This window comes from Cynoglossus semilaevis, chromosome 5 (assembly GCF_000523025.1).
Source record: "Cynoglossus semilaevis isolate Cse_v1.0 chromosome 5, Cse_v1.0, whole genome shotgun sequence".
Lineage (NCBI taxonomy): Eukaryota > Metazoa > Chordata > Actinopteri > Pleuronectiformes > Cynoglossidae > Cynoglossus > Cynoglossus semilaevis.
This window is the reverse complement of record NC_024311.1, coordinates 2,078,138-2,102,791: the sequence shown is the minus strand read 5'-3', so window position 1 is coordinate 2,102,791 and position 24,654 is coordinate 2,078,138. Positions and strand designations below refer to the sequence as shown.

The 24,654-nt window shown below is 39.7% G+C and overlaps 1 protein-coding gene across 1 annotated transcript in view; it reads right to left on the bottom strand.

Moving 5' to 3' along the window:
- Window positions 1-4,603: 4,603 nt before the first annotated feature.
- pcdh17 (protocadherin 17) overlaps window positions 4,604-24,654 on the bottom strand; it is a 58,025-nt gene continuing 37,974 nt past the window's right edge. The window contains exon 6 of the mRNA XM_008309915.3: window positions 4,604-6,281. Coding sequence (XP_008308137.1) covers window positions 5,584-6,281 — 698 coding nt within the window. The 3' untranslated portion in view covers window positions 4,604-5,583. The remainder of the gene's footprint in view (window positions 6,282-24,654) is intronic.

Below are 24,654 nucleotides of genomic sequence, written 5' to 3'. Positions count from 1 at the left end.
GAGGAACCAATTGCAGCACAAGCAGGTCTGGTTTTAACACAGCCTTTTCCTGGAGCTAACGGGCTCACTGCAGTTAGCGCAGGTTGACGAGTGATCAAGAAACGACAGGCGGGTGTCAGGTCAGGTCGAGAGCAGAGACGAGCTGAAAGGTTCACATGGGAGCAACGACAAGGGCAGGAGCAAAAGGAAGGGAAATGTGTGGAGGTGGATATATACTGGGTGGAGCAGGTGGAAGCAGTTGTGCTGATTAGGGGGCGTGGCTGCAGGAGTGACTGAACACAGGTGGTTTAAAAGTTTCCACTGTGGAGGAGCAGACTGGGACATGCGGAGATTCATGACAATAACCCTCTCTCTCCAGAACTCCAGAACTGCAGGACCTGATCCAGACCTCTCAATTCCAGTCATCAATCATCATATTTATTAATTCATAACCAATAAAGTTAAACTACCTCTATATCCAACACCAATGATAAAGTTCTTCCTCCACCAGTACTGTCTGCTACTCTACATATTATAGCAGGCGTAGGCAAACTATGGCCCGGGGGCCGGTTGCGGCTCGTTTGGCTTTTTAATCCGGCCAGCCAAACTTTTCCAAATGATGTTATTGATTTCTATTATCATTATACTTCTGTGATGATTTTTATTATCATTATACTTCTGCCTTTTCTCTGCAGTTCCTACATTTGTCTTGGATGTTTTGTGATTAATATAAACTAGGGACGGGTTTAAGTAAAACAAAAAACACAACTAGGGATTTATTCCTATTTTGTGGATGTCCTTATAATAAAACATGTGTGCAGTTAACACGCTAATTAAAGACAACCCGCCCCCATTCAGGTAACTCAGCGAAGAGATTGTGTGTGTTTGTGTGTCTGAAATGCCTCTATTTCTCTCTGCTGTAAATCCTGCAGTTCTGCTTGCCAACACGGCTTAACAGATGCATGAGAGAACATTAAAAAAAAACAAAAAAACATAAATAAGGGAAAAATTTCCCTTGGGATAGAGAAAAAAATGTTCAGAAAAAACAACTGAGACAAAGACGAAAAAGAATATTATTAGTAATTGCATTTTTATTTGATTTTTTTTCTTCTTTTTTTCTTTTCAGATAAATCACAAGGAACACAGCCGTTAGACAATAGCAGTTGAAGTAATTCATACAAATGAATGTCCCTGGTCTTTTCACCAGTTGCACATTGTAGCATGGAGGCCTCAGCTATCAGTGTGGGCTGGGAGGTGGAGGGGGGACGACACTGACAAACATGGGGTGCTTGTTTTAACTAACCAAATTGGCATGTTTCCTCTCCCCCTTTCTCAGTGTGTGTGTGTTTGTGTGTGTGTGTTTAGCAGTGTGTGCACCTGCATCCTCGTGAGTCAGAGACCAGAGGCGGTAAGCCACATCCGACAGGGCCCTGTCCTAATCACTTGCTAAAAAAACTCAACCGTCTGGAGTGGGGAGAGAGAGAGAGAGAAAAAAAAAGAACCATCCCACTCTAGATTTTGAGTACAATGCTGAGCAACAACAGTGCACGGTGTCAATGGTGTTTAATTAGACAGTAATGAGAGGCCTGAGATTGTGTTGAATCTCCAAATACACCAACTACAAGTCACAGCCTCTGCTCTATTGAACAGCAAATAGCCTGGGGTGGTGAAGGAAGGAGGGAGGAAGGAAGGAGGGAGGGGGGGCTGGGTTGGGAAAGTGGGGGGCATGGCTTTGTAGAACACCTTCCTTTCTTTCGGCCTCGGCTGTGTCCACATTTCGTGAGTGCACAGGCAGTGGCCGGGCCAGCAGAACACCATTAGAGGAGACAGCACTTAAAAGAGTACCCTTTGATGGTGACAGTGACAATTTGTGCCAGACAGAATCTGTGTAAAATGGCAGGTCCCTGCAAGGGTTTTTTTAAGGTATAAATATAGTGAGAGAGAGCCCCAAAAAACTGACTCTGAGGTGGGCCCCAATTTAATATCTACTTTATGTAGGTGAGAGACCCCAAATAATGGATTTTACAGGGTATCTTTAATCACACAAAAAAAAGCAAGAAAGCAAATGGAAGCCATGCGTGGTCTTAAAAAAAAAAGTGTTTTTCATCATAACAACTAAAAAAGTAAAATAATGAGTATAACATTTGAGAGGGTGTTTTTTATTCTCTCTCGCAGCCTTTAAATTTAAAAGGCAACAAGAATAAATATGGTATATTGACGTATCCCGAAGAGTGTTTCTCCATTAGTTTCTGAGTTACTGTTTTGGCTCTTAGTTTTCGTGCACAGTGCAATTTAAAAACTGTGTGTGATTTGAAAGTCAAGCTTTCTGGACATATATTCATAAAGGAACAATCTACATTTTTGAAAACAAGGCAAAAACTACAAGCCCTTCGTAAAAGTAAGCCTAATTTTTAGCTACTTCTGTAGACATAAGAGCAAAAAAAAAAAAACCAAAAACTACAAGCCCTTCGTAAAAGTCAGCCTAATTTTTTAGCTACTTCTGTAGACATAATTTTCTTTCCTTCTTAAGGAGGTCAATGAAAAACTGGTGAAGAACCGCAAAAAAAAAGGAGCAACAAATATGAAAAAAGATGGCCATGAAATTAAAACAAGGATCAGATGGTGGAACCACAGAAGGAGTTCAAGAAGGTTCTTTAGTTACGTAAAAAAAAAAATAAAAAAAATAAAAATAAAAAAGAGCAGAAATTGACCTCTGTTGGACAGTGAGGATTCCAACTCAGAGGGATTTAAGGGTCACTTCTCACCAGGGCTCTGTTCCCTTCATGGCTGTGTCTTACATACAGTACTTTACAAAGGTTTCAGATGGGCGTACACATTTATTACATCAACCCTTTTTTTTCCCTAATCAAGTATTCAAAGCAAATGACAAGAAACTGCAGAAAATACAGCAGTTTTTTTTTTTTTTTTGACCTCTGTTGTCCCGATTGGGGACAACTGGGGTCGCACTTCAGTCTGTTAGCTAGCTGGATTGCTTGCTTTTTCTTAGCCAAGGGCATATTTTCCAGCCACAGGGCGCCACCTTTGACAGCTTCCACATTTGCTTTAAACACTTGAAAAAAAACAGGGAGGATTCTACCAATTAAAACAGCCACCTGATACATTTGTATGGCACCGTAGATTTTGGTGATTGCGGTCACATTTTTCCAAACACACATCTAATCTAACACCTTTACCATAATTTCACTGTTAGAGAATCTTAGAAAAAAGCACTTCTTGTTATTATGGCGGAAACGTTGCCAAAATGTTGAAAAATAAAGATCTCTCATTGTCATTTAAGAAAGCCTGAATGTGGAGACACGGCGTCTTATAAACCATCCATCTGACCATCGAAACACAGCTAATCCAAAATGAATTTTTTAAATAGAGGTTTTGATTTGAAGTCAATCAGCAAGAGTATTTGAGAATTTGAACACGTAACCCCAAAACGGGAGAACACAGATAAATGACACGTGGCCGCTGAATAAAGAACCATGTTGGGTTCTTGGTAGAAAAATGCACATTCAGGTGGACCAGGGCTTTGAAAGCAGTCACAAGCTCCACAGATACAACAAGCTCTCCGCAGAGACAGTAAGGCAGTTGAATAATCACCAAGGAAACCGATCCGCCCTCCGTATGGCAGGTTTCATTTTTGGAAAAGAACGTTCGAAAACTAAAGTGAACACAAAACACACACGTACTGGTAAAACTGTAAAAGAAAATAGCTGCCGTGGAAAAAATCTGCTCAGTAAAAAGATTCAAACTGTTACCATGTGTTTGTTGCTTTTTGTTTGTCAGTTTGAATTGTTTTCTAGATCAGCTGGCTCATTAAGCTTTTTCGACAGTTATTGTATGTGATCCAGCTGGATCCGGGCGTGAAAACGTGGCGACAATCTCGAAAGCACTGAAGCCGGCCTGCAAAGATGCAGAATAGAAAGGAGGAAAAAAGACAGACGAACCCGAAAACTAAAGCAAACTCACAGAGTTCGACAGCGACTAAGGCAACTCTTGCCAGATACAATATAAGCCCATGTATATTGCAACACAACTATATATTACTTTAATAAAATACACAATATAGCTTTTGTACACATAACAATTTGGCTCAAATGCACAGAAATCGCAGTAAAATCAATAAAAAATATGTCTTTTTTTGAATGTAAACACATCTAAATTGGATACACTTACACATTTAATGAGATTATGTATAGTGATAAAGTGAAGGGACATTTTTTGGATATTCGTTTTTTTAAAACAATGGCAGTGTCCTCTGCAGTTTGTCGACTTATTAGCCCGCTAGTTATTTCAACTTTAGGACACTTTTCTTTCTTTTCTTTCTTTTTTTTTTAACTGAGATTTCTTTCTTTTTTTTTCCTACAAAATGTATAAATATTTTTGTAAATATTGGGACACTTTACATGAATTGGTACATATAGTCATCTATATAATCATATAGATACATTTTTTTCTTTCACAGTTGAGAAAAAATGTCCCTTTTTATACACTTGTGATTTGCCTTAAGGCGTAGTCTTACACATGAGAGTTCACTGTACACAAGGGACTGAAAGCTGATGATGAACTTGTATAAGACAATTACACAGATGGCCGGTTGTGTGTTTAAGCACTAGTGTGTGTACGTGTGTGTGTGTGTTCTGTGGGACGTGAGCATGTGGGTGTGTGTGGGGTCATCAGTGCGGTGCATGTGAGTAAGCGGGTGTACGTGTTAAAATAGTGTAGTGCACGTATATATAAAAGTGGTGTGTACAAGTACACCAGTCATCAACATTAACATTTAAATAGATGTGAAAGAGACACACGTTACAAATGAGGCCACGAATGACAGGTGGAAAAGATGGTTACACTCTTTTAGAATTCTTCTTGAGAAGAACTTATTTTAAACCCGTCCAACCCCGAGTTCATCAACCCTTATGAACAAACCCCTGATTAACCACGATCCATCAACCGACAACCACTTATATTAAAGTCAAAAAAAAAAAAAAGTTGCTTTGTTTATTTTGGTCTTTCATCGTCCCAAACAGATTAGAACTGGCTTTGTTTTGTTTTTCTTTCAAATTTTCCGTTTCGGTGTCGATTGTCATGTTTGACCATAAGTAGTCCTTTTTTTTCTGTCAGTTTCTATGGCCATCACACATAACAGAATCTGTCTATGCACATTAAGAAATCTAAGATTTCACTAAAGATCATGAACAACACACGTGAGCTGGTGGGCACTTAGATAATAGCTTGCGAGAGGTGCTTGAGGCAGAAGCCTCTGCGATTTCATTAAGAATCCAAAACTGGGAAAAAAAAGCATAAAAATTCAGCAGGTTTTTTTTTTTTTTTTCTCGATGTTCGTAACGTAGTTCTTTTGGAGAGGGATCTCGGCTCCGCAATCGGTGCCAAATGAATGACATAATAAATGTTCCAGAGTCCAGAGTGGGTACTTTCAAACAACAAACACAGAAAAGAGCTCCTGTCAGAAGAGCTATTCAACCTTTTGATTTGTTTTGGTGACAGTTTTGAGCTGAGAGTTTGTGGAATAGTATTTGATTCCTCTCTCTACTTTTACATTTGTTTTTAGATTTTCCTTCTTTTCTTCCCTTTGTGTCACTTCCTGAGTGTTCCGGTGGCTTCACTTCCTCTGCAGTCCTGCAGTAGTTTGTCGATGTCTCTCACTACCTGGTCTGCATCCATTGCATCGTGGTTCGCGTCAGACTCCAACTGCTCCAGGGGACACTCCATTTCACCTGCTGCCTCCTGGCTGATCCTGGACCGGGCCTCTGCGAGCACCTTGGCCACCGGGTCCGAGGGAGGCAAGGACGGGTAGACGCCTTGGTCTCTGGTATGTTTGGTTGGTGACAGGTACTGACCGTCAGGAGGTCCATAGTGGCCTGAGCAGGTGGAGGGAGGAGGTTTGCCCTCGGCCCCATCAGCCGGGCTTTTGACTGAGGCGCAGGTTGATGCGGTAGAACAGCCCTTCGTTGGGCTGCTCGAGGCCGAAGGGACTTCCTGAAGTAGTGGGCTCAGAGCCCTTTTTGCTTTTAAGTAGGGCTTGACGTTGGCAACGAGAATAGTGTGGTCACGTCTGTCTTTCCCAAATGTACAGAAAGTCTTCTTGCCGTTGGGGTTGACAGTCTCGTAGGTCTCTGTCTCCGGAGCAGCTTCCATCCCTGCTGGCACAAACATATTGTTGCGGTAGTCGATGCCCTCAGCCTGGTTTCCTCCAGCAGGGAACTGGGGCATCCAGCAGCGGTCGGAATGACCCAGAACTCGGCACTCCTCAGTGCAATTCACACAGTCCTCATCTGTGGATACAAGAACAGTAAAAAAAAAAGGGAACAAGTCAGTTCAGGGCACGGAAAGTAGTGAAACGAAGCACAGTTCTCTAACAGTGTACGTAATGAAACTCTACAAAGACTAGGAGACCTCAGAATGAAGCCCAGGCCAAACTACCTGATGGAAGACAAAGAGATAAACACTAATATACCATTGCGCACAAATGTTTACTGTTGCACGTTCACAGCTGAACTGGGAGTCCCCTGCAGGAGTTTTCCACATCACAGATGACAGGAATGGCAAAGTGTACACAAGACATGGAAAGGGACTCTGGGACTACACTTGAAGTTTGCCAAAAACTCTGTGCTGTTTTATTAAATCCATGTCAGTGGGCTTTGAACCTTTCCCCAGGCAGACGAGGCCAAATGCTTTGTGTTTCATCCCTTTGCATTCGCGCCTGCTTATTTGCGAGCGCCCTTTGTTGTCACCTGTGCATGCGTGTGTGCATTAGTGTAACCATGTGTGTGTGTGTGTTCCTCTCTTTCATCTTTATTCAACAGGATTCACACACGGGCTGATTGAGGATGCGTTCATGTCTGTGTCAAATGGCACCAGAACTAATAATAAATGAAAAAAAAATGTGCGCAAATGTTCTTTTTTTTTTCCCCCTCCATTTGAACGTGCAGTGCAGAAAAAGGATGGGAGAAAAAAAAAAATAGGGCATCAGCTGTGCCACAAATAGATTTGTTTCTATTGGCTGGATGAGGCGTAACCAAGAACCCCAAAAGCATCCTTGCAGCAAAGATGACATTGTTTAACAATCATTTCCTTGTTTCAGAGCTGCATTCGTTTATATAGTAATATCCTAGTATAATATACAGCGTGTTGGGTATTACCCAGTGAATTAGGAGGCTCCAGTGTTTATCTTTAAAGTGATTAATTGCCAGAAAACAAATACATTTTATGAAATAAACAGAATACAGAATAAACTTTGTAGAAGCAGATACACAGGTTTTGACCAATTTATTTTTGCATATTATGGAGCAAATTCATCACAAAGAATGTTTGTAATATTGACTAATTGCAAAATGTAGGATGTATGTAGGGATTTTTCATTAACTAATGTCGGGAAATCATATATGCATTACTGTACATTTAGTGGTGTCAAACTCATTTTCACCGGGGGCCACATCAGCAGTGGAAGACTGTATAGATCAGGGGTCCCCAAAATGTAAAGATCCTTCAATGCTCAGCACCTTGGTACCGGTATGTAATAAGTGGTACTGACTGACCAGTCCTTGGAACAAAAAAGGCTGGTATGGATGTAACTACTCCATAACAGACTAATACATGTTTCTGCAATTGGTTATTATTTGATTGATTATAAAAACTTTTTAATTACTTAGGTTAAGAAACTGTTGCATGGACTTTACGAAATGCTTTTTAAGCTCTCTTGGGCCACACAAAACAGCTTGGTGGGCCGCATTTGACCCCCGGGCCACGTATGATTTAGAGGAAAAAAAAATGTGTGCATGTCAACAACTTGTTTCTTGGGGGCCAGTGATACAATTAGAAAAGCTCCACATCAACAAGATGCAAAAAAGTGCATTTTAAAAGATATTTTAGTTGTCAATTTGGCAACAGTGGGTGGGTGCGTGTAAAGGACAAAAACGTAGGGAATGAGGGAACATGGGAGAACAGGGAGAAGTGGGAGCAGGAGAGGTTAAATCTGGCATATCTGAATGGATGGAGCTAATTCAAGAACCACCAGGGGAAAAAGAACCGAGCAGTCTATCTTTCACACCACTGGGAGTTTTTTAGGGGATATTTGAAAAAGCAGAGGTGAAATTGCTGGTGTTGTTTGACTGACTAAAAGGAAGGCTAACACTTGGACAAAAAAAAAAAAAAAAAGAACAAAAATAAGAAAACATTAATGGACGAGCAGGAACACCACTCCAAGCAAGCTTTTTCTGTTTATTCCTAATGGCTACTGAGAGCATGCTGAGGGAGATTTTAGAAGTGCATAAAAACAGATGCAGAGTTCTCACTCTGCCAGCTTGTTAATAAATAGAAACTGGTTTATTTGATTTCATTTAGTCAAATTAAATCTTGGTTTTCAACATGGATTCACACGTGTTGTTGTTCCAGACAGTTTTAACATGTTAGCCACGGTATTCTTTTAACAGACTACATGATGCTGCAATTACCTGCATGATTACTTTTTTGATGACACATTATAAGCATAGTGTGATATAAAATCCGGAGAATTCGATATTTTATTTCATTTGTTTTGGAGTTGCACAACCATTAGTCTGGGAGGTTGTAGGTTGGGTTTGAATATCCACAGCCGCTCTTATATTGCTTTTTCCCATTTTGCTCAAGTTAAGGTTTACTTTATGAACACCCTTAAAAAAAAGCAATAATACGCTGATATGTGAATTTGGCCTGCAAGAAATGAAGTGGAATAGGTTGCTGTTGCTGTTGTTTGGGGAGTCATGTGCTGTTTAATCCTGATCTTCTTTGGTTTTTCACTGTGATGGAAACGAGCAGACAATGAACTACAAAGACTTGCAGTTGCATAGAAAAGCCACATTGTACCTTAAGTTCATGTCACTTTGCAGTTGAAGCAAAGATTAATTATATTAAATGTTTCTATAACCTCACATAAATTCATTCATTGGGCCTGAAAACTTGTATTTATGAATTGTTCCAAAGGAAAGATCTAGACCAAGGGCGTCAAACTCATTGCGGTTCACGGGCCACGTACAACCTAAATACATGTCAAGTGGGCTGGGCCAGTACAATCAATGACATAATTAATTATAAACTACTATAATCCATGTTTTCCCCTTTTGTTTTCATGCTAGGACGTATGCTTTGAATTCTTTTTTGATTTACAAAAATCATCAAGCGGGCCAGATTGAACACCCTAGCGGGGCGGTTTTGGTGCGCGGGCCTCATGTTTGACACCAATGAGCTAGACATTATTGCTGATCAACATTCATTCAGGTTCAGTTCAATCTTGTAGGAGAAGCTGAGAACTCCTGCTTGTCAAAAGATGCAGGTCGATGACTGGAGGATTCAAATAGTCAAACAATCGCAAGCACAATCCCTTTACCACCAGGCCGCACATACGGTATATACTGCTGTCAACTATGGACCTAAACTGGTAACACTCTTCACAAAACATTATGTTGGTTCCTTTTTGTTTTCTATACTGCACAATAATTAACATACTATTAATTATTTCAAATGACTTTTTATATATATATATATAGTTTACTCATAGTTCATAGTTCAAACTCATAGTTTACTCAATGTTCTTATTGGGACACTTACACAGGTGGTGTCAAAAAATAGACGTGAGCTCTATTCTTAACTCAAAACATGCAATTTTTAAACTAAGGCAAGATTCTCATGAGTGCTGACACCTTAAATATAGCCCTGACCAAAGAACGAGGTATTTTTAAGATCCATAAAGCTTCTCTACCACCTTCTACCAAACATTAGAAGACCACAAGGTTGCTGTGTGAGATGTAAAACCACACCGTCAATTACATTATGTGTGCACAGACCTTTATAGCAGGGTTAGAGTGCTGCCTTAAAGACCACAGACTCAGGACTAACACATTAAGGCGGATAGAAAAGCAAAGTGAATGTGTACGAGCACACTTGGCTCGAGTGTCTCTGTGCTGTGTTATGGGTCGGCAACCAAGATTTCTGAGAGACCTAAGCCTAAGCTTCGGAGATGAGTGGAACACTCGACAAATGTTTGCTGAAGCCAAACTGCACTGGCAAAGAGAGTCTGACATTTCCTGTATCCCGGCAGTCTCCTGAATAGAAAATAAGGTGAACTGGAAAGAGGCAGCGAGTGCTGCAACAAAATCGACATTTAAATGATGTCGAAGTGAGACAAGAAAAACAACTGAAAGACACGTCAAAGCTCCGGGATCGATATTTTGGTCAAAAGCCTGTAAATAAATAATATCAACCTGACCACACTTCCCAAATGGAACAAAAATATCCTTACTGGAATTTTATAAAAAAAATAAAAAATAAAAATCTACTTAATATTTAGCCCTGTCGAGCAAAATGAAGACAGCTTCCCACACGGCAGACTCTTCTAATAAATCCCAGACGAAAAGAATTAACTTGCACCCTACAATATCTCGATGCTTTCAGAGTTGATTGTCCATACACTGTGTGCATATTAAGGCATAAATAATCCATGCAGACACATTTCCCTTTATTCGGTCGGAGGAAACCTATGATGGATTATTTATGTCTGAGCAGCACGTTCAACCTTGAGGCGTTCTTCTCGTATCTATGGCTAACAATATGACATATGAGAATAGGGGTGACATTCAACCCCACCCTCCACCTCCTCAGCCTTTCTGCACGCTCCCACCAGCTCTGTGGGATGAGCAACAGACACCAGCACCAAGGACAAATTTGCCTGCAATGATTTTTTTCAACCCAGTACGTATGCAGGCTGAGTGGCTGCCTCTCAACTGCTTCACAGAGCGTCACCGTTGATCCGAGATGAATTACAGGGATGGAAGAACTATCGAAGTCTGAAACCGAGCCAATAATTGGCCACATTTTGAATGTATTTTTCAGTAAATGCCTCCCTGAGACAAGATCACGGTTTGCACTAATAATCCATTTTATGTATTACTGTTGTGTATACTGAATGGTGAAACTGCAGGCTGCGTTAACTTTACTATCTTGCAGTTTATTTTCCATTAAGATATTACATAACTTATGATTGCATGACTCAAAAAGAAAATCCCATCTCCCATAAAGCCTTCAGCAATGACGTGAAACAAGAACTTCACATTACCTGTAGAGCAGAGCAGGCGAACCAAGCCATGCCAGAGCAAGTAGTGTTAGCGTTAGCGGGCAAATGTTGTCGCGCTAGCTTCAGTCTGATATCCTGAACACCATGTGTCTGACACTACTTTTACTGCACAATTAAGATAGTAGTCCACAGAATCCTACAAATATGAGGCAGGAGCAGTGAAAGTAAAATCAGTACCATGAAGAGTTCAGCCTCGCTGAATTCCCATGCTGGAGGGACTCGAGCAGCTGCTTCTTTAGAGATATCTTCGTTTTAGATATGAAACAACAAATGAAAAAAACAACAGCAGACCATGGATCAAAGCAGATTATTATCCCTCTCTCTCTCTCTTTCTCTCACACAGACACAAACTTTAAAACACTCCCTTCATGTACAACACACTGCAAAAAAGCAACAATAGGCTACACAGCTGAGCATAGTGAGATCTGACGAAAGTGGGAGGCAAACTTAGAGCAGCGCTGAGCAGAGTAGCCTTGCCTGACTCTGACCAGGTGTGCATATAGTGTGTAAAAGCTTGTTGAGTGAGGAGAGGAATTTCTTTAACACTCACACAAAACCTCTTACTAGGCATTCGATGAAATATATCTTTATTATTATTATTTATTCAGATCTAACTAAATAGTAATATTTTTGCAAACAATTTCCTGAACATGAAGTGTTTGTGTATTTTCCAAAATCATCAAGCGGGCCGGATTGAACACCCTAGCGGGCCGGTTTTGGTCCGCGGGCCGTATGTTTGACACCTGTGATCCAGACATTACTGTTGATCAACATTTATTCAGGTTCAGTTCAATCTTGTAGGAGAAGCTGAGAACCAAAACATTATTTTGACTATTTTGTGTTTTCTATACTGCACAATAATTTACATACTATTAAGTATTTCGAACAACTTGATTTTTCATAGTTTACTCTATGTTCTTATTGTGACACTTAAACAGCTGGTTTTTACAGGCTGAGTTTTCTTTTTTTTTTTGTATTAAAGCAGATAGCCTGCCTGTCTGCGTACCTTTGGCAAGGTTAATTGCCTTGCTTTAGGGCAGGATGGAGAGACTGGGTAACAATGAGGTAGATGAATGAGCTGAAAGAGATATAAAAGTAGCAAAAATTGCTTGAAGGAATCCTTTGAGTAATATGGAAAGGACGCAGTGTCATGGACTGATTTACCGACTCAGCAACAAAAATGAAGGAGATGTAGAAAATGATCTTGTTCCACTCTGTTATTTGTCAACATCATATGCTTGCTGTGCCTCCTATAGGCAGAGTGAGAGGAAAGATAAATGAAGGACTTGTTAATTACTTCCTCAGCTAAAACCTTATGTGAGATCCTAAAAAAAAAAAAAAAAAAGAACTCTCTATATTTATCTTTCAAAATAGGCAGCAAAGGACATTTTCCAAAAAAAGATAAGATTGGCGAAATAAATTATTTGACTTGAAAATTTCAAGAATTCATTCTAAAAAGCAAAGTAGTTTCAAATGTAGTGATTCGTTATACTCACTGCAGTTCAAATGCTAATAACTGCGGTGGCCCAAACACACTAACAACTAGTTGCTATTTGAAGGAATAGCAAATAAACGTGTAGTTCAATTTCCAATTTACGTCGGTAGACATTAATTATTATAATTTGTCGTTATGAGTGTTGTTATTATTAAATTTAATTTAGTACACACCCAGCGTCCTCGCAACAGGTTTGCATCTTGTCCCAGAATCGGAGTATGAAAAAAAGTTGGTACAAACCGTGGGATGTTCAAATTTAAATAACCTAGTGCATGCTATTATGTTGGGTATGCTGAAATGTCAGGCTACCAACCACTCACACTTAAATTCATAGGTGCAGAAAGTGAAGTGTGATTAAACAACTTTTTCATCAAATATTACATATCATATTAGATATGTAAAGACTGTACCTAAGGGCAAAACATTTATTCTTACTAAGAGAAAAACAACAGATTGTACGCAGTTCATAAAGCATTAAAAAAAAAAAAAAATTTTTTTAGCCATGAATGATGACTTGCTTTGAGAGTTGATATATATCAAGATACTATCGACATAAGAAAGTATTGATTTTTACTAAGTGTAAAAACAGTTCTTTTTTCATCCACAGTGTTCACATGTGAGATAACAAATGAAAGCTGTGGTTAGCCGTGCTGAGTCACAGGTGACAAAACCTGATATATATATATATATATATATCTATATTTATACTTCATTGTTACTGTGAGCAATGAACATTGCTGCTGTACTTTTGCTGCTATAAAGTCTGGCTTTAACAGGACTTCCATGAGCTTGAGTGTCCACTGCTCGAAGGTGTCCTCATGTCATTTACTCACAACTCCAGACACTACTTAAGAGAATGTTCTCCACCTTACATACGCCTTCTGTTGCTTTTACAGGCAACCAGACAACTCCTGCTGTTTACCAGCTGCCACTGTGTTATATTAAAGACACATCAACTGACACACACTTAAAGTGGAGGCCACAACCCTTTACAGGTATTTATATATAAAATATGTATTGGGGATGTCCAATTAATAGGGGCTGACCAATATTATCGGCCCGATATTAGCATGATTCAGTAATATCTAAAAGAATCGTTAGTAGTTTTACGTCTGATAATGAAAACCCTGGGTTTCGCCAAATGTGCTGGAATGGCTTGTGGGGTTCTGAGACGTACACTGGAGTTTGGTATGCATATATCGGCATAAGCTGATATTGGAATCAGAAATATATATATGTATATATTCCTGATTCTGATATCAACCGATACCAATATATGCAGCCGTTTGGGTTAAAGGCAGAAAACACGTGTGCAGTGGGTGATTTAATAAATAGGACATAGGACTCATCCTTTAATTTAATATTTGTATTCACACCTAACAATTAAAATACTTTATCATGGCTTTTGACTACAACCAGCTGTGCAGATAGCAGACAGTGTTTTTTATGTTTTTTTTTATGTTTTATTTCCTGCTGCAGATCGGTGTCCCCATGTCCTCATTACCTGTTTTTCTAGCTAAGTCCACAACATCAGAGATTAAGAGGTCATTTAAAATCACAGTGACATTGGGAAACTTAGCTAGTTAACAAAACATCTAATGATGGGCCGTACAGCAGCACTGAAATGCTAATGATTCTTCCCACTTCAGTGGCTCATTTCATTTTTTATTTCATAAATTTCATACCGAGCTTCTCTATATTTTCAACAATGCTGTTTGAGTTGTATCAGACATATTTGTTTTGTTTGTGATCAAAATAGTTAATGGGAAGAAAACACTCGCTGTAAGCATTTCCCTTCTTGCTGTCCTCACTGTGGTCTATAGCAGTGTTTCCAAAATACTGGGTCGCGACCCACCAGAGGGTCATCTCACATCATGTTTCCCCAGGAGTTTACGAATAATGTCGATTAACTTAGGTCGTGAAGGTTTGTGACCTTTAAAATATGGGTCCTGAAAAAAACTTTGGGAAACACTGGTCTATAGCATAGGTGTATCCACCTTCATCTGACATGCAGTTGGGTATTAAATAAAATAGAACATTTTAATTTATAAAACTTATATATATATTATATTTTAAGGAGACACTATAGCTTGAAATTAGTATAATAAAATATCCAGAAACTGCTTTTACAGTTACCAATAAAATCAGTGATGCTTTTTTATATTTCTTCTGCAGTATCACCTCAAATAGGTGAATAGCATTTCAGTTAGCTACATTGTGTTGGTCAGTGGTCAGTGATGCTAATGGAAACATATTGGGGTTTTTTTTTGTTTGTTTTTTTGCTTTTATTTGTGTCAGAAAGCCCAAGTCATGTAGGGGCAATATACTTTGAAGAGTGAAGTTTTCTTTTTTTTTTCCTTTTTCCAAAGACAAAATTTGAGCTACGATTGTCATTTCAGCTAGTTTGATGTTCTGATGCTGTGTCCTGATTGTAGGGCAGTCAGCCTCTGTTGTGTGTCTGTTCTTATGTGGGGCTTACAAGAGAGATTTCACAAAAAAAACTATTATTGGTATCTCTTTTTCAACCGAGCCTTTCCTACTACTCCACGAGGAGCGTCGTCTGAGAGGAAAACATGCAGCGAAAAATTGAGGGTGGTGATACGTGCCCGTCGAGACTCTCACACCCACGCAAATAAAATCTACAATTGCAACTTTGGCTCTTATGATTCACAACCAGTTGTCCAGTGTAAAATGTCAGGACGGAAGGAGGTTGATATTACAAAACTCCAATAACACAGGGAGGTCAGAGGAAAAAATAGAAGACATTGAAGGAATTTTTTTTTTAATTTTTTTTTTTTACGTTTATTTATTTATCTAACAGAAGTGCAAGAGTAATGAGTTCCTTTTTGGTTAGGAGAAAAGCTTCTCTGTTTTTAATTCCTCTAACCATATCAATCAAATTATTTGTGCCCACGATTGGACTCGTACAAGGCTCTGGGTTGTTTTAACTTCTCCCTTCATTTTAATCTTCCTGGGTTGAGGCTTTCAATATGGTCCATAAAGGATGTGCACCTAAACCTGCGACTGTAAAAAAAAAACCCCTGTGCCCATGTATCAGTGTGTGTCATAAAGCATACTGTGATTTCCCTAAACACCAGTTTCTCCCTCCAGACGCCTGGCCCCCTGGCCCTACATGCCCATCCCTTCTCGCTTTATTACCCAGCCCTGTGATTAATGTCCCTCTGTCACACACCGTGGTTTCTAGGGAAGGTGGGAGGAACCAAGACGGCACTGTATATACACACACACACATTAACAAACAGTTGTGATTTCAGTTACATTACAAACTTCCAAAAATAACACCACTACGTGTATCACATCACTGGTTAATCATTTTTATCAACACATAAATGAACACATTGGGAAGTGGAAAATAGAGCGCGTCCAAAAATAATGTGTTTGTTTGGTATGCATGCGTGTGTTATGTTCATGACGTAACGACAACCCCTGAGGTGGACAGGAGGAATGGCAGCTGACAATTTCTGCAGGACATCTGTGACAGTCCATGACTGCACCTGCTCACCTGGGGAAGCTCACAGTGTGTGTGTTTGTGTGTGTGTGTGTGTGTAAGCTAATATGAACTCAGCCAAAACAGGAATTTGCATTTATACTAAACTGAAAAACACCATCACGTTTCACCATGGATGTCAAACATAAGGCCCGTGGTCTAAAACTGGCCCGCTACGGGGTTTAGTCTGGGCCGCTTGATGAATTCTGAAAGTAAAGAAAATGAACACTATGTTCATGATGTTTTGTAAAATTATATTATATTAAATATGGATTCAAAGGGGGAAAACCTGGACTCATTGTTATTTATAGGTAATTATGTTATGATTGTATTGGTCCAACCCCACTTGACATCTTATCAGGCTGTATGTGGCCCCTGAACCTAAATGAGTTTAACACCCCTGCACTAAACTATACTGTGAGACCAACCAGGTGGATGATGCTGGAGATTTAATTTCACAGAAATTAATTTTATAGAATTTTTGATGATTAAAAACACATTTTTGGCGATTATTTTTTTCTACCTAGTGATGATAAAAAAATTCCTCTTATCTTACAAATAACCATTAAATTATGTTTCCAAAGTAAAAAAAAAGAAAGAAATATATATATATATATATCATTTAAAAAAAGTTTTGCAACTTTCTTTTTTGACACATTCGGTTGTTGATAAGGAACTCTTTTGTAATAGGAACAATTTTGGAAGTGAATCAAATTCTAGAACAGACACGTCCTGCTGCAGCAGGTTGTTCTCTACAGTTTGTTTTGTCAACAGTATTTTCAGACGCTGCAAAAAAAAAAACAAAAAAACCCTGTATTTCAACCCAACAGCTATTCTGTTGGAATCATCACAATTTTCTGTGGGACAATCATTTCAATCTGTTCCACCACTCTGCAGGAACCATTCACCACATATATATATATATGTTTTTTTTATAAGTGAACATTAATGTATTTAAAGTGTATTTAAGTGTGACTGTGCATTGTGGGACTATAGGGAAAAGTCTTTGTGAAGAAGGTTTAAGCAAAATAAGAAGGATATCTCTCCCCTGTGTTATAGCTTTTATCACAGTGGGAGGCAGAGAACAGCGACGCATGGCAGAAAACGCTCAGCAGCGGGGGGTGAGGGGGTGGGTGTACGAGGGTGGTGGTGGTGTACACAGACGCTGAATCAAGGACGTTTATCTCAAGATCAAACGTGTCCTCTCTTCAGGCACTAACTCCAGACCTCTCTGTCTGCTAACGCCTAGGTAACTTGTTCCAAGAACACCCCGAGGAGGGAGTTTATTATATTTATGCATAGTAGAGAAAGAAAGCGAGAAAGAGAGAGAGAGAGAGAGTTATGAAAACCTGCAAGGAGGAAAAGAAGCATAAGCTCATAAAACACAGAAACAACAGAGGGAGCCGGACAGTGAGCAGTGGATGGAAACCATGTGCCTGTATAATGTCAACATGGTCCGCTTCTGTGAAAACCAGACAGATGATGTCAAACAGCGTTAATGTGACACAGAGCAGAAACAGTGTCTGGAACCTGTGAACCACACCTTTCATTTTAGCTACGGACAAATGACAAATCAAACCTGCAGATACTGTAAGTTCAAAGTAATGCAAAGCCATTGGTGACAAAGTAATCCATTAATCCAATTTTACCCTGATTAATCACTGGGTAGCTGTGGATTCTTTTTGATTAATAATTGTGTCAGTCAGCTTGTCGTCTGTGGACTGACTTACTGGCTGTTCTGATGCAAGGCGGGCGTGATCTGTTGAACCCTACACAAAGGCATGCTGGCTGTTGAGATCATATCTTGAGCTCCGGGTGCTTTTTTTTTTTTTTTTTTGCAGTGTGTGCAAATTGTGCATCAACTGAATATTAAAGCAAGCGTGACTTGATGGACTGTGGAATTATTAGATATAGAGTGCATCAAAAATTCTAATATGATTAACTTCATTTAATTACCAGCATTAATGTGGTCATTTTGACGGTCTTAACATCATATATGTATACACAGTACACAGTAAATATATTAGGGCTGTCCATATCGACCCATTAATTGCATAAAATATTTCATGAACTCAAGTCCACGCTACACCCGCTTGTTGTTATGTCAAATGTTTAAAACAGGGGCCCTTAACCCCTGGTCTGGGGACCAATTCTGGTCCGTAGGTCATTTGGTACCGGACCGCAGAGGGACACAGTGAAAAAATGTACTTCAGTTTTATTAATGTACTTCTTTCAAAAATAATCCAGTGATATCCCTTTACTTTTTTCATTGAAAGATTTAGATCCATTAGATAGATAGATAGATAGATAGATAGATAGATAGATAGATAGATAGATAGATAGATAGATAGATAGATAGATAGATAGATAGATAGATAGATAGAATTTTTTTATCTACCCTATGATAATTGTCTTTCTGCACCATCTCAATCTTTTAAAGATAAATCGAGAAACATCACAACTACCCTAGTCTCAAACGATACCGATATATTTTTTTTATTTGACATTTACATGTAATTATTCCATCTGATAATGTGATTCTTATATTGGCAGTGCCGTTTCTGCTGGAACATGGCTCCCCTGCCTCTAAATGGGACATGATGACAAGAATATGTTTGACGCTGTTGAGAGTTAGACTCTGACATTAGGTGACATGAAGTTGTTATTCCAATCAGAAACAGACACAACGTTGTTCCTGCTACGTGCACTCGGAGAAAGACGAGGAGGGTGGCACAGAGAAGTCGCAGGGAAACAAGAAGGGACTTATTAGAAGATGAGGCAAGAAGCGTGGTGAATCAGTGGCTAATCCTCCATTTCCCCTAAGCTTGTGTAATTAGGACATGGGGGATTGCACCGTGACGGGGGGATGCTTCAGGACTGTCTTTGCTTCTTCTTCTTTTTTTTTTTCTCTCTCTTCTTTCTTATTTTGTTAATTTCCTTCCTCCCGTGTTGGCTTTATGTCAGTTTGTCATCTAAATATAGAGTGTTTGTTCATGTGTGTCTGGCCTTTTTTTTTTTAAGTGTCTCACACAGCATGTTCATTAGCGGCGACACAGACAGACACAGAGGGTCTTCACTGTGCTCAGGACGCTAACTGTGTGCAGATGTGGCAGAGAGGGGGATCTACTTTTTTTTTTTTTTACCTCCGCTGTTTTGTTCACTGCATAAAACCCTCATATTGTATTTGAGCATATTTGTGAACAATCAAATGGGTAACACAGAGAGAGAGAGAGTGAGAGAGAGCACAGACTCACAACCTGTTCGCAGGGAACTTTAACCATAAGAGCTTTAGGAAAAAGCAACAGTGCGTAAGAGCCCATTCTACATTTTGTGCCAGTACAAAACAAGTCAGAGATAGAGAAAGAGAAAGGGCGCGAGACACATTACAAAAAAAAAAAAAAGAAAAGACGTGAGATCAGTGAGTCATCAACTAATTACATAAATTCTGTTTCTTTTCAAGGAGTAAAACAGCTTAAAAACAGCCGATTACAGAGAGAGGGAAGAGAAAAAACAAAAAATTCAGCGAGGGTCGTCTTTTGAAGTTTTTCAAGTGTTTCGGTATACTTTATCATTTTTTTTTCCCCAAAATCACATTTGAACAGCGTTTCTCTAATGATATTGTTCTCAGCAATCAGACAGGACAGTGTGTCTGAAAATGAATCACCGTCAGGTCCTTGATAGCCCAACTGAAGAAGGAAGAAAGAACACGAGGAAGAGCTGTGCGGGCTTTATTTACACAGTCCCCACAATAACAAGATCCAGCAGACATCACATAATCCTGTCACATTTGCTGAATTCAACGACTATGTTCGCTTCTCTCTCTCTCTCTCTCTCTCTCTCACCCTCTCTCTCTCTACCTCCCCCTCTCATCTCTGCCTCTATTTGTGGCCCTGTTATGAACAAAGGGATTTCAACAGCTCCTGTTGGGTGACACTCGCCTGTGCAAGTAATCATTCCCATGTGTACGGCTTTAGCGGGATTAAAGGAAGTGCTTTTCATTTTCTGTCTCAGCAGCAGGAACCAAAGCAGGAACGCAGCAACGACGTACTGTAAATACAAGGTATAGGTACGTGGCACGGCTTTCGTTTACTGCGCCATCGATGGCCCGTGGAATCGAATGACCTTGATTTTTTTTTTTTTCCTCGTGTGAGCGAGGTTAGAAATAAGCTTTGCTTCGAGACAAAACTGACTGTGGGGCAGATTAATTAGAGAAGATCATGCGAAACCACGGGGAGAAAAAAAATGAAAAAAAATTCTGATCCAAAACATCTGACAGCTTGGCGCCAGTAGCATCCCTCTCCTTGTATTTTAAACACAAATCCCGAAAAAACACAAAATCTATTGCCCATTCCTGTCGCTAACTGCATATATATATATATATACTATAGAAGGAAACAAATTGAGAGTGCATATTTAATGATTGGAAATCTAAGAAAAGCTTCTTATGGGGAAAAACAAACGATGTAGAACGATAGATCCCAGATTGTGATGAGCAGTGGGGTATTTCATTAGAGGATATCATTTTGATTAGGAATGAAGAATTTCTCACGCAATCTGGACTAAGAATGAAGTCACCTGAATTATATTCCTTTTCAGAATGACGTGGCGGTGGATAAACTATATTTTCAACTCATACTACGGCAAGAAAATAACACAGTGTTTCATTTTTATAGCGTCTGGTTTTCCACTCTTCTATGTGAAATGAGGTCAACGCACACGTTGCTGTTGTGTTAGTGAAGCAGTTATTGAATATACCGAGCATGTTTACTGTGACTGAACACAATCTAACAAATGCTGGGCTGCATTCATGGGGTATTCATCTGACTGTAGATCAGGGGTGTCAAACTCAAACTTACAGTGGGCCAAAATGAAAAACTGGGACGAAGTCTCGGGCCAAACTTAATATTTATTGCAAAATTGACGGCAAATGTGAATGTTTTCCCTTCTCTCCAGATACAGTATATAATTTAGAATTTTTTCATATGGAAATATATGAAAAGCTTGATATTATAAACACATGAGAAATTAAATTTGAAATAAGACAAACATTAGTAGTATCTGTTTCTTATTATATGGGGGGTTAAAAAGTCTAGTACACATTTGATATGATCTCGCAGGCCAAATATAATTACACCACGGGCCATATTTGGTGAGTTTGATTGTTGAGAAAAAAATGACCAATACTGACAAAAATGCAGATTATAAAAAGGAGGATTGTGCTGCTCAGCATTACTGTTTTTGTTTTTAAATGTGTCACTGGAAATCTCCACTTTTTTTTTTTTTTTGCCCAGAATGTAAATTAAAGCCTTTCCTTTTCTCGACTAACAATAAAACAAGTGCGCACTTTAGCATGTCAGCATTTGATCAATTAACAATAAACAACAGTTAACCTCCCTGAAAGATGCTGCTGAGAGAGAGAGGAGGGAGGCTAAGTGGAAGGTGGAGAGGGTTAGACTGAGTCGATGGTGTTGGCTTTCTCAGCCCCCGGGCTCTAACACATTTAGAGAGTTAACTGACACACTTTGGATATATTAACCACAGTCAGCTCTGCCAAGCTCTCCTGCCACTTCTGCTTGCACTTCCTTCCTCCTGCCTCTCCTCCCATCAGCATCTGTCCGTCACCACCGTCTCCTATCAAAAGGGAGACTTCGGGACCTGCCTGATGTTTCAGCGGCATTGCTTTAGCATCGATGTTCCTTTTTCTGTGCCAGCCAAATTGGTGTTTGCAGTCTAGACACTGGTTGCTCGTGTCTCCGTGGGGATAAACACACACGCACACACAAACACGTATGCACGAACGAACAGGGGGGAAAACACACCCACATGTGCCGACATTTTTACGTTCTCACTCATCTGTTTGTAGGTATGATTACATTGAAGGACGCTGACGGAAATGCAATAATGGGCTGTTAGTCCACACGTCAGAAGGGATAATGATTTCAGAACAGAAATGTGTTTTCCATCTCCCTATCTAATTTGTACTTTCATTGCCTCGCGCACTTCTGAGACCAGCGGCGTGATGAGCCGAGGGCTTTTGAAATAGGCTGAGTTCAAGTCTGGGCGACTGCAAAAAAAATAAATAAATAAATACAGTGGAACCTCGAGATACGAGCACCTCGACGTTCGAGTCGAGCAAGCCGTTGAGCAAATTTATTGCTTCGAGGTACGAGTAAACGCCGCCTCTCTCGTTCACTTCACGTGTTTGTCGACTTCCGTACGCATCTCCCGCGAGTCTTCTGTATTGTGTTTGATTTTCTCTCTATTTTGTGCATTATTCTTCAGGATGGTAGTGAGAAGAAGAAACGCATGATGACCATGGAAATGGTGCATGATATTGTCGATAAATATGAGCGTGGTGCCCGCTAAAGAAAGAATACAAATATGAAAGCAAAAACATAAAAAATAGAAAAGTATAAAAAAAATACTTAAGTTAAGTTAATTCTAAGGTTATGTAAGTTACATAGTGTTTGTGTAAGGTACGCTACGGTATCAAGTGTCTACGTACAAGCCAACACCTTCCTCCCTCCCTCCTCCTCCTCCTCACATGTCGCCATTAACCGCTACTGTATCATCCGTCTTGAAGGTAAGAACTCACAATTAAAACCAAATTTATTTTATACCACAGGAATCCTTATAGACTATAATTTATTAATGTCTCTATAGCAATTAAAAACATATTTTTTCCATTGTTATTGGCACTAATAAGAGACTGGAACGGATTGATTTTTTGTTCTGTTCACATGATTCGTGATACAACCACCTCGAGTTACGAGCTCGGTCCTGGAACGGATTAGGCTCGTATCTCGAGGTTCCACTGTAAACCAAATTAAAAAAAAAAATAATAACACTAAAAGCAGAGAGGAATAACTACTTCAAAAAAACAATCCAAAAATAACTGGAGCAAGCACTTTGTGACAAAGATGTGCAACAAAGGTGAAGGTTTAAAAAATAAATAAATATTAAAAAAAATCCTAAATCCACGCAGACCTTATTCTATGAGCCGGTGGAAGATTAGGGTCAAAGATTAGAGGCTTACAGAGATAAGAACGGGATTAAAAGAGCTCAGAGATGTAAAATTACAGATCAGAGAAGCGCTGAAAACACACCTGTATCATAAACAAACTAATAATCTGCTCGGCAACCGCGCTGCAAGACAATACAGGCACGGTGTGGGGGTTGGGGGGGGGGGGGGGGGGCCTGCTTCCCCAATGATGAAAAAAAAAACAAAAATGAAGATTATGGAGGCAGCATCCAATATTCCAGAGAGGCATTCGGCAAACATCAAAGGCTGCCTTTGCAGTAAGTCTGTTAGATTTGGGATTAATGGACTCCAGAGGGGCCTGGACACACACACCTACTCCCTCGCAAACAGTTCCACACACACACACTCTTGCACACAAAACTCTCACACTCTCATCTGAAATCCACTACCACAATAGCACCTGATAAAATTCACAACCCCGGCTAGTAAAGCACTGCAGTGCAGTGTGTATCTATTCTAGAAACCCTCCACAGACTCTCTGCTGCAGTATGCCTTACAACATTGTGCCAAAAAGTTAGTCATTTCCTAAAGCCTTCCCATTCGGTTTGTTCAACTCAGTGCTTTTTAACAGGGTTGTTTTTTAAAAACCCCGAGTTCAGTTCAAACTGGTGCTGGTGCGTTTTAGTAATACGCTTCGGTCATGATTTGACGTTTTTTAATCACGTTGAAAGGGAATATTTAACATCTACAGAGAAATGTATGCGAACTACAAACATGCCTCTGAGCTCCGGTCTTTTTGTTTTTTTCATTCAAATTACAATAATACAAATTCCAGTCTGAGCTGTGAAATAGTCTCGGGAAAATTCAAACAAATGAAGCAAAGTCCACACAATTCTTTTTTTTTTTTTTTCTCATTTATTCTCTTATTCTCTTTCACCACAAAAAAGGCTCTAATCCAAACTCTGACTGATTTTCTACCCCAATGACCAGGCATTTGCAGTTTCCCCCACCAACTCCCCTGCATCTTCTGCCCCCTGGGCTATAAGCATGGGCAAAGGCAAATGCAAACCACTGGGTGGAAAATGCTTACTGACAGCAGTCTGGTGGGTTTGCCACTGGTCAGTGAACAGTGAGGAGGTATCCTCAAACACTCGTTGCGCTGACGGAACAGCTGGATACCAAAACCTGAACCGGGATCAGGTTGAGGGGAGACCATGAAAAAAAAACAACGGTAAAGTCATAACTCGAACGGGATTTATCAGAGTTGGAGTTCAGTGTCTGCCATACCAGGGTGCAGTGAGGGTAACAGTCTTTGTTTTAACATGTTATTGTTTCAAGGGGCCCACACAGACTGTGTGACTGTTGTTAAAACACTTGCCTTTAAAGCAGGAAGATCTTCATGTGTTTGTTCTCCCCATGTATTCGAGGGACTTCTTTGGGTACTCTGGTTTCCCCTCGCCCAAATACATGCTCATTAGTAGTGATGCTCTGGTTTCCCCTCACCCAAATACATGCTCATTAGTAGTGATGGACTATAACAAAATTTTTTATTTGAT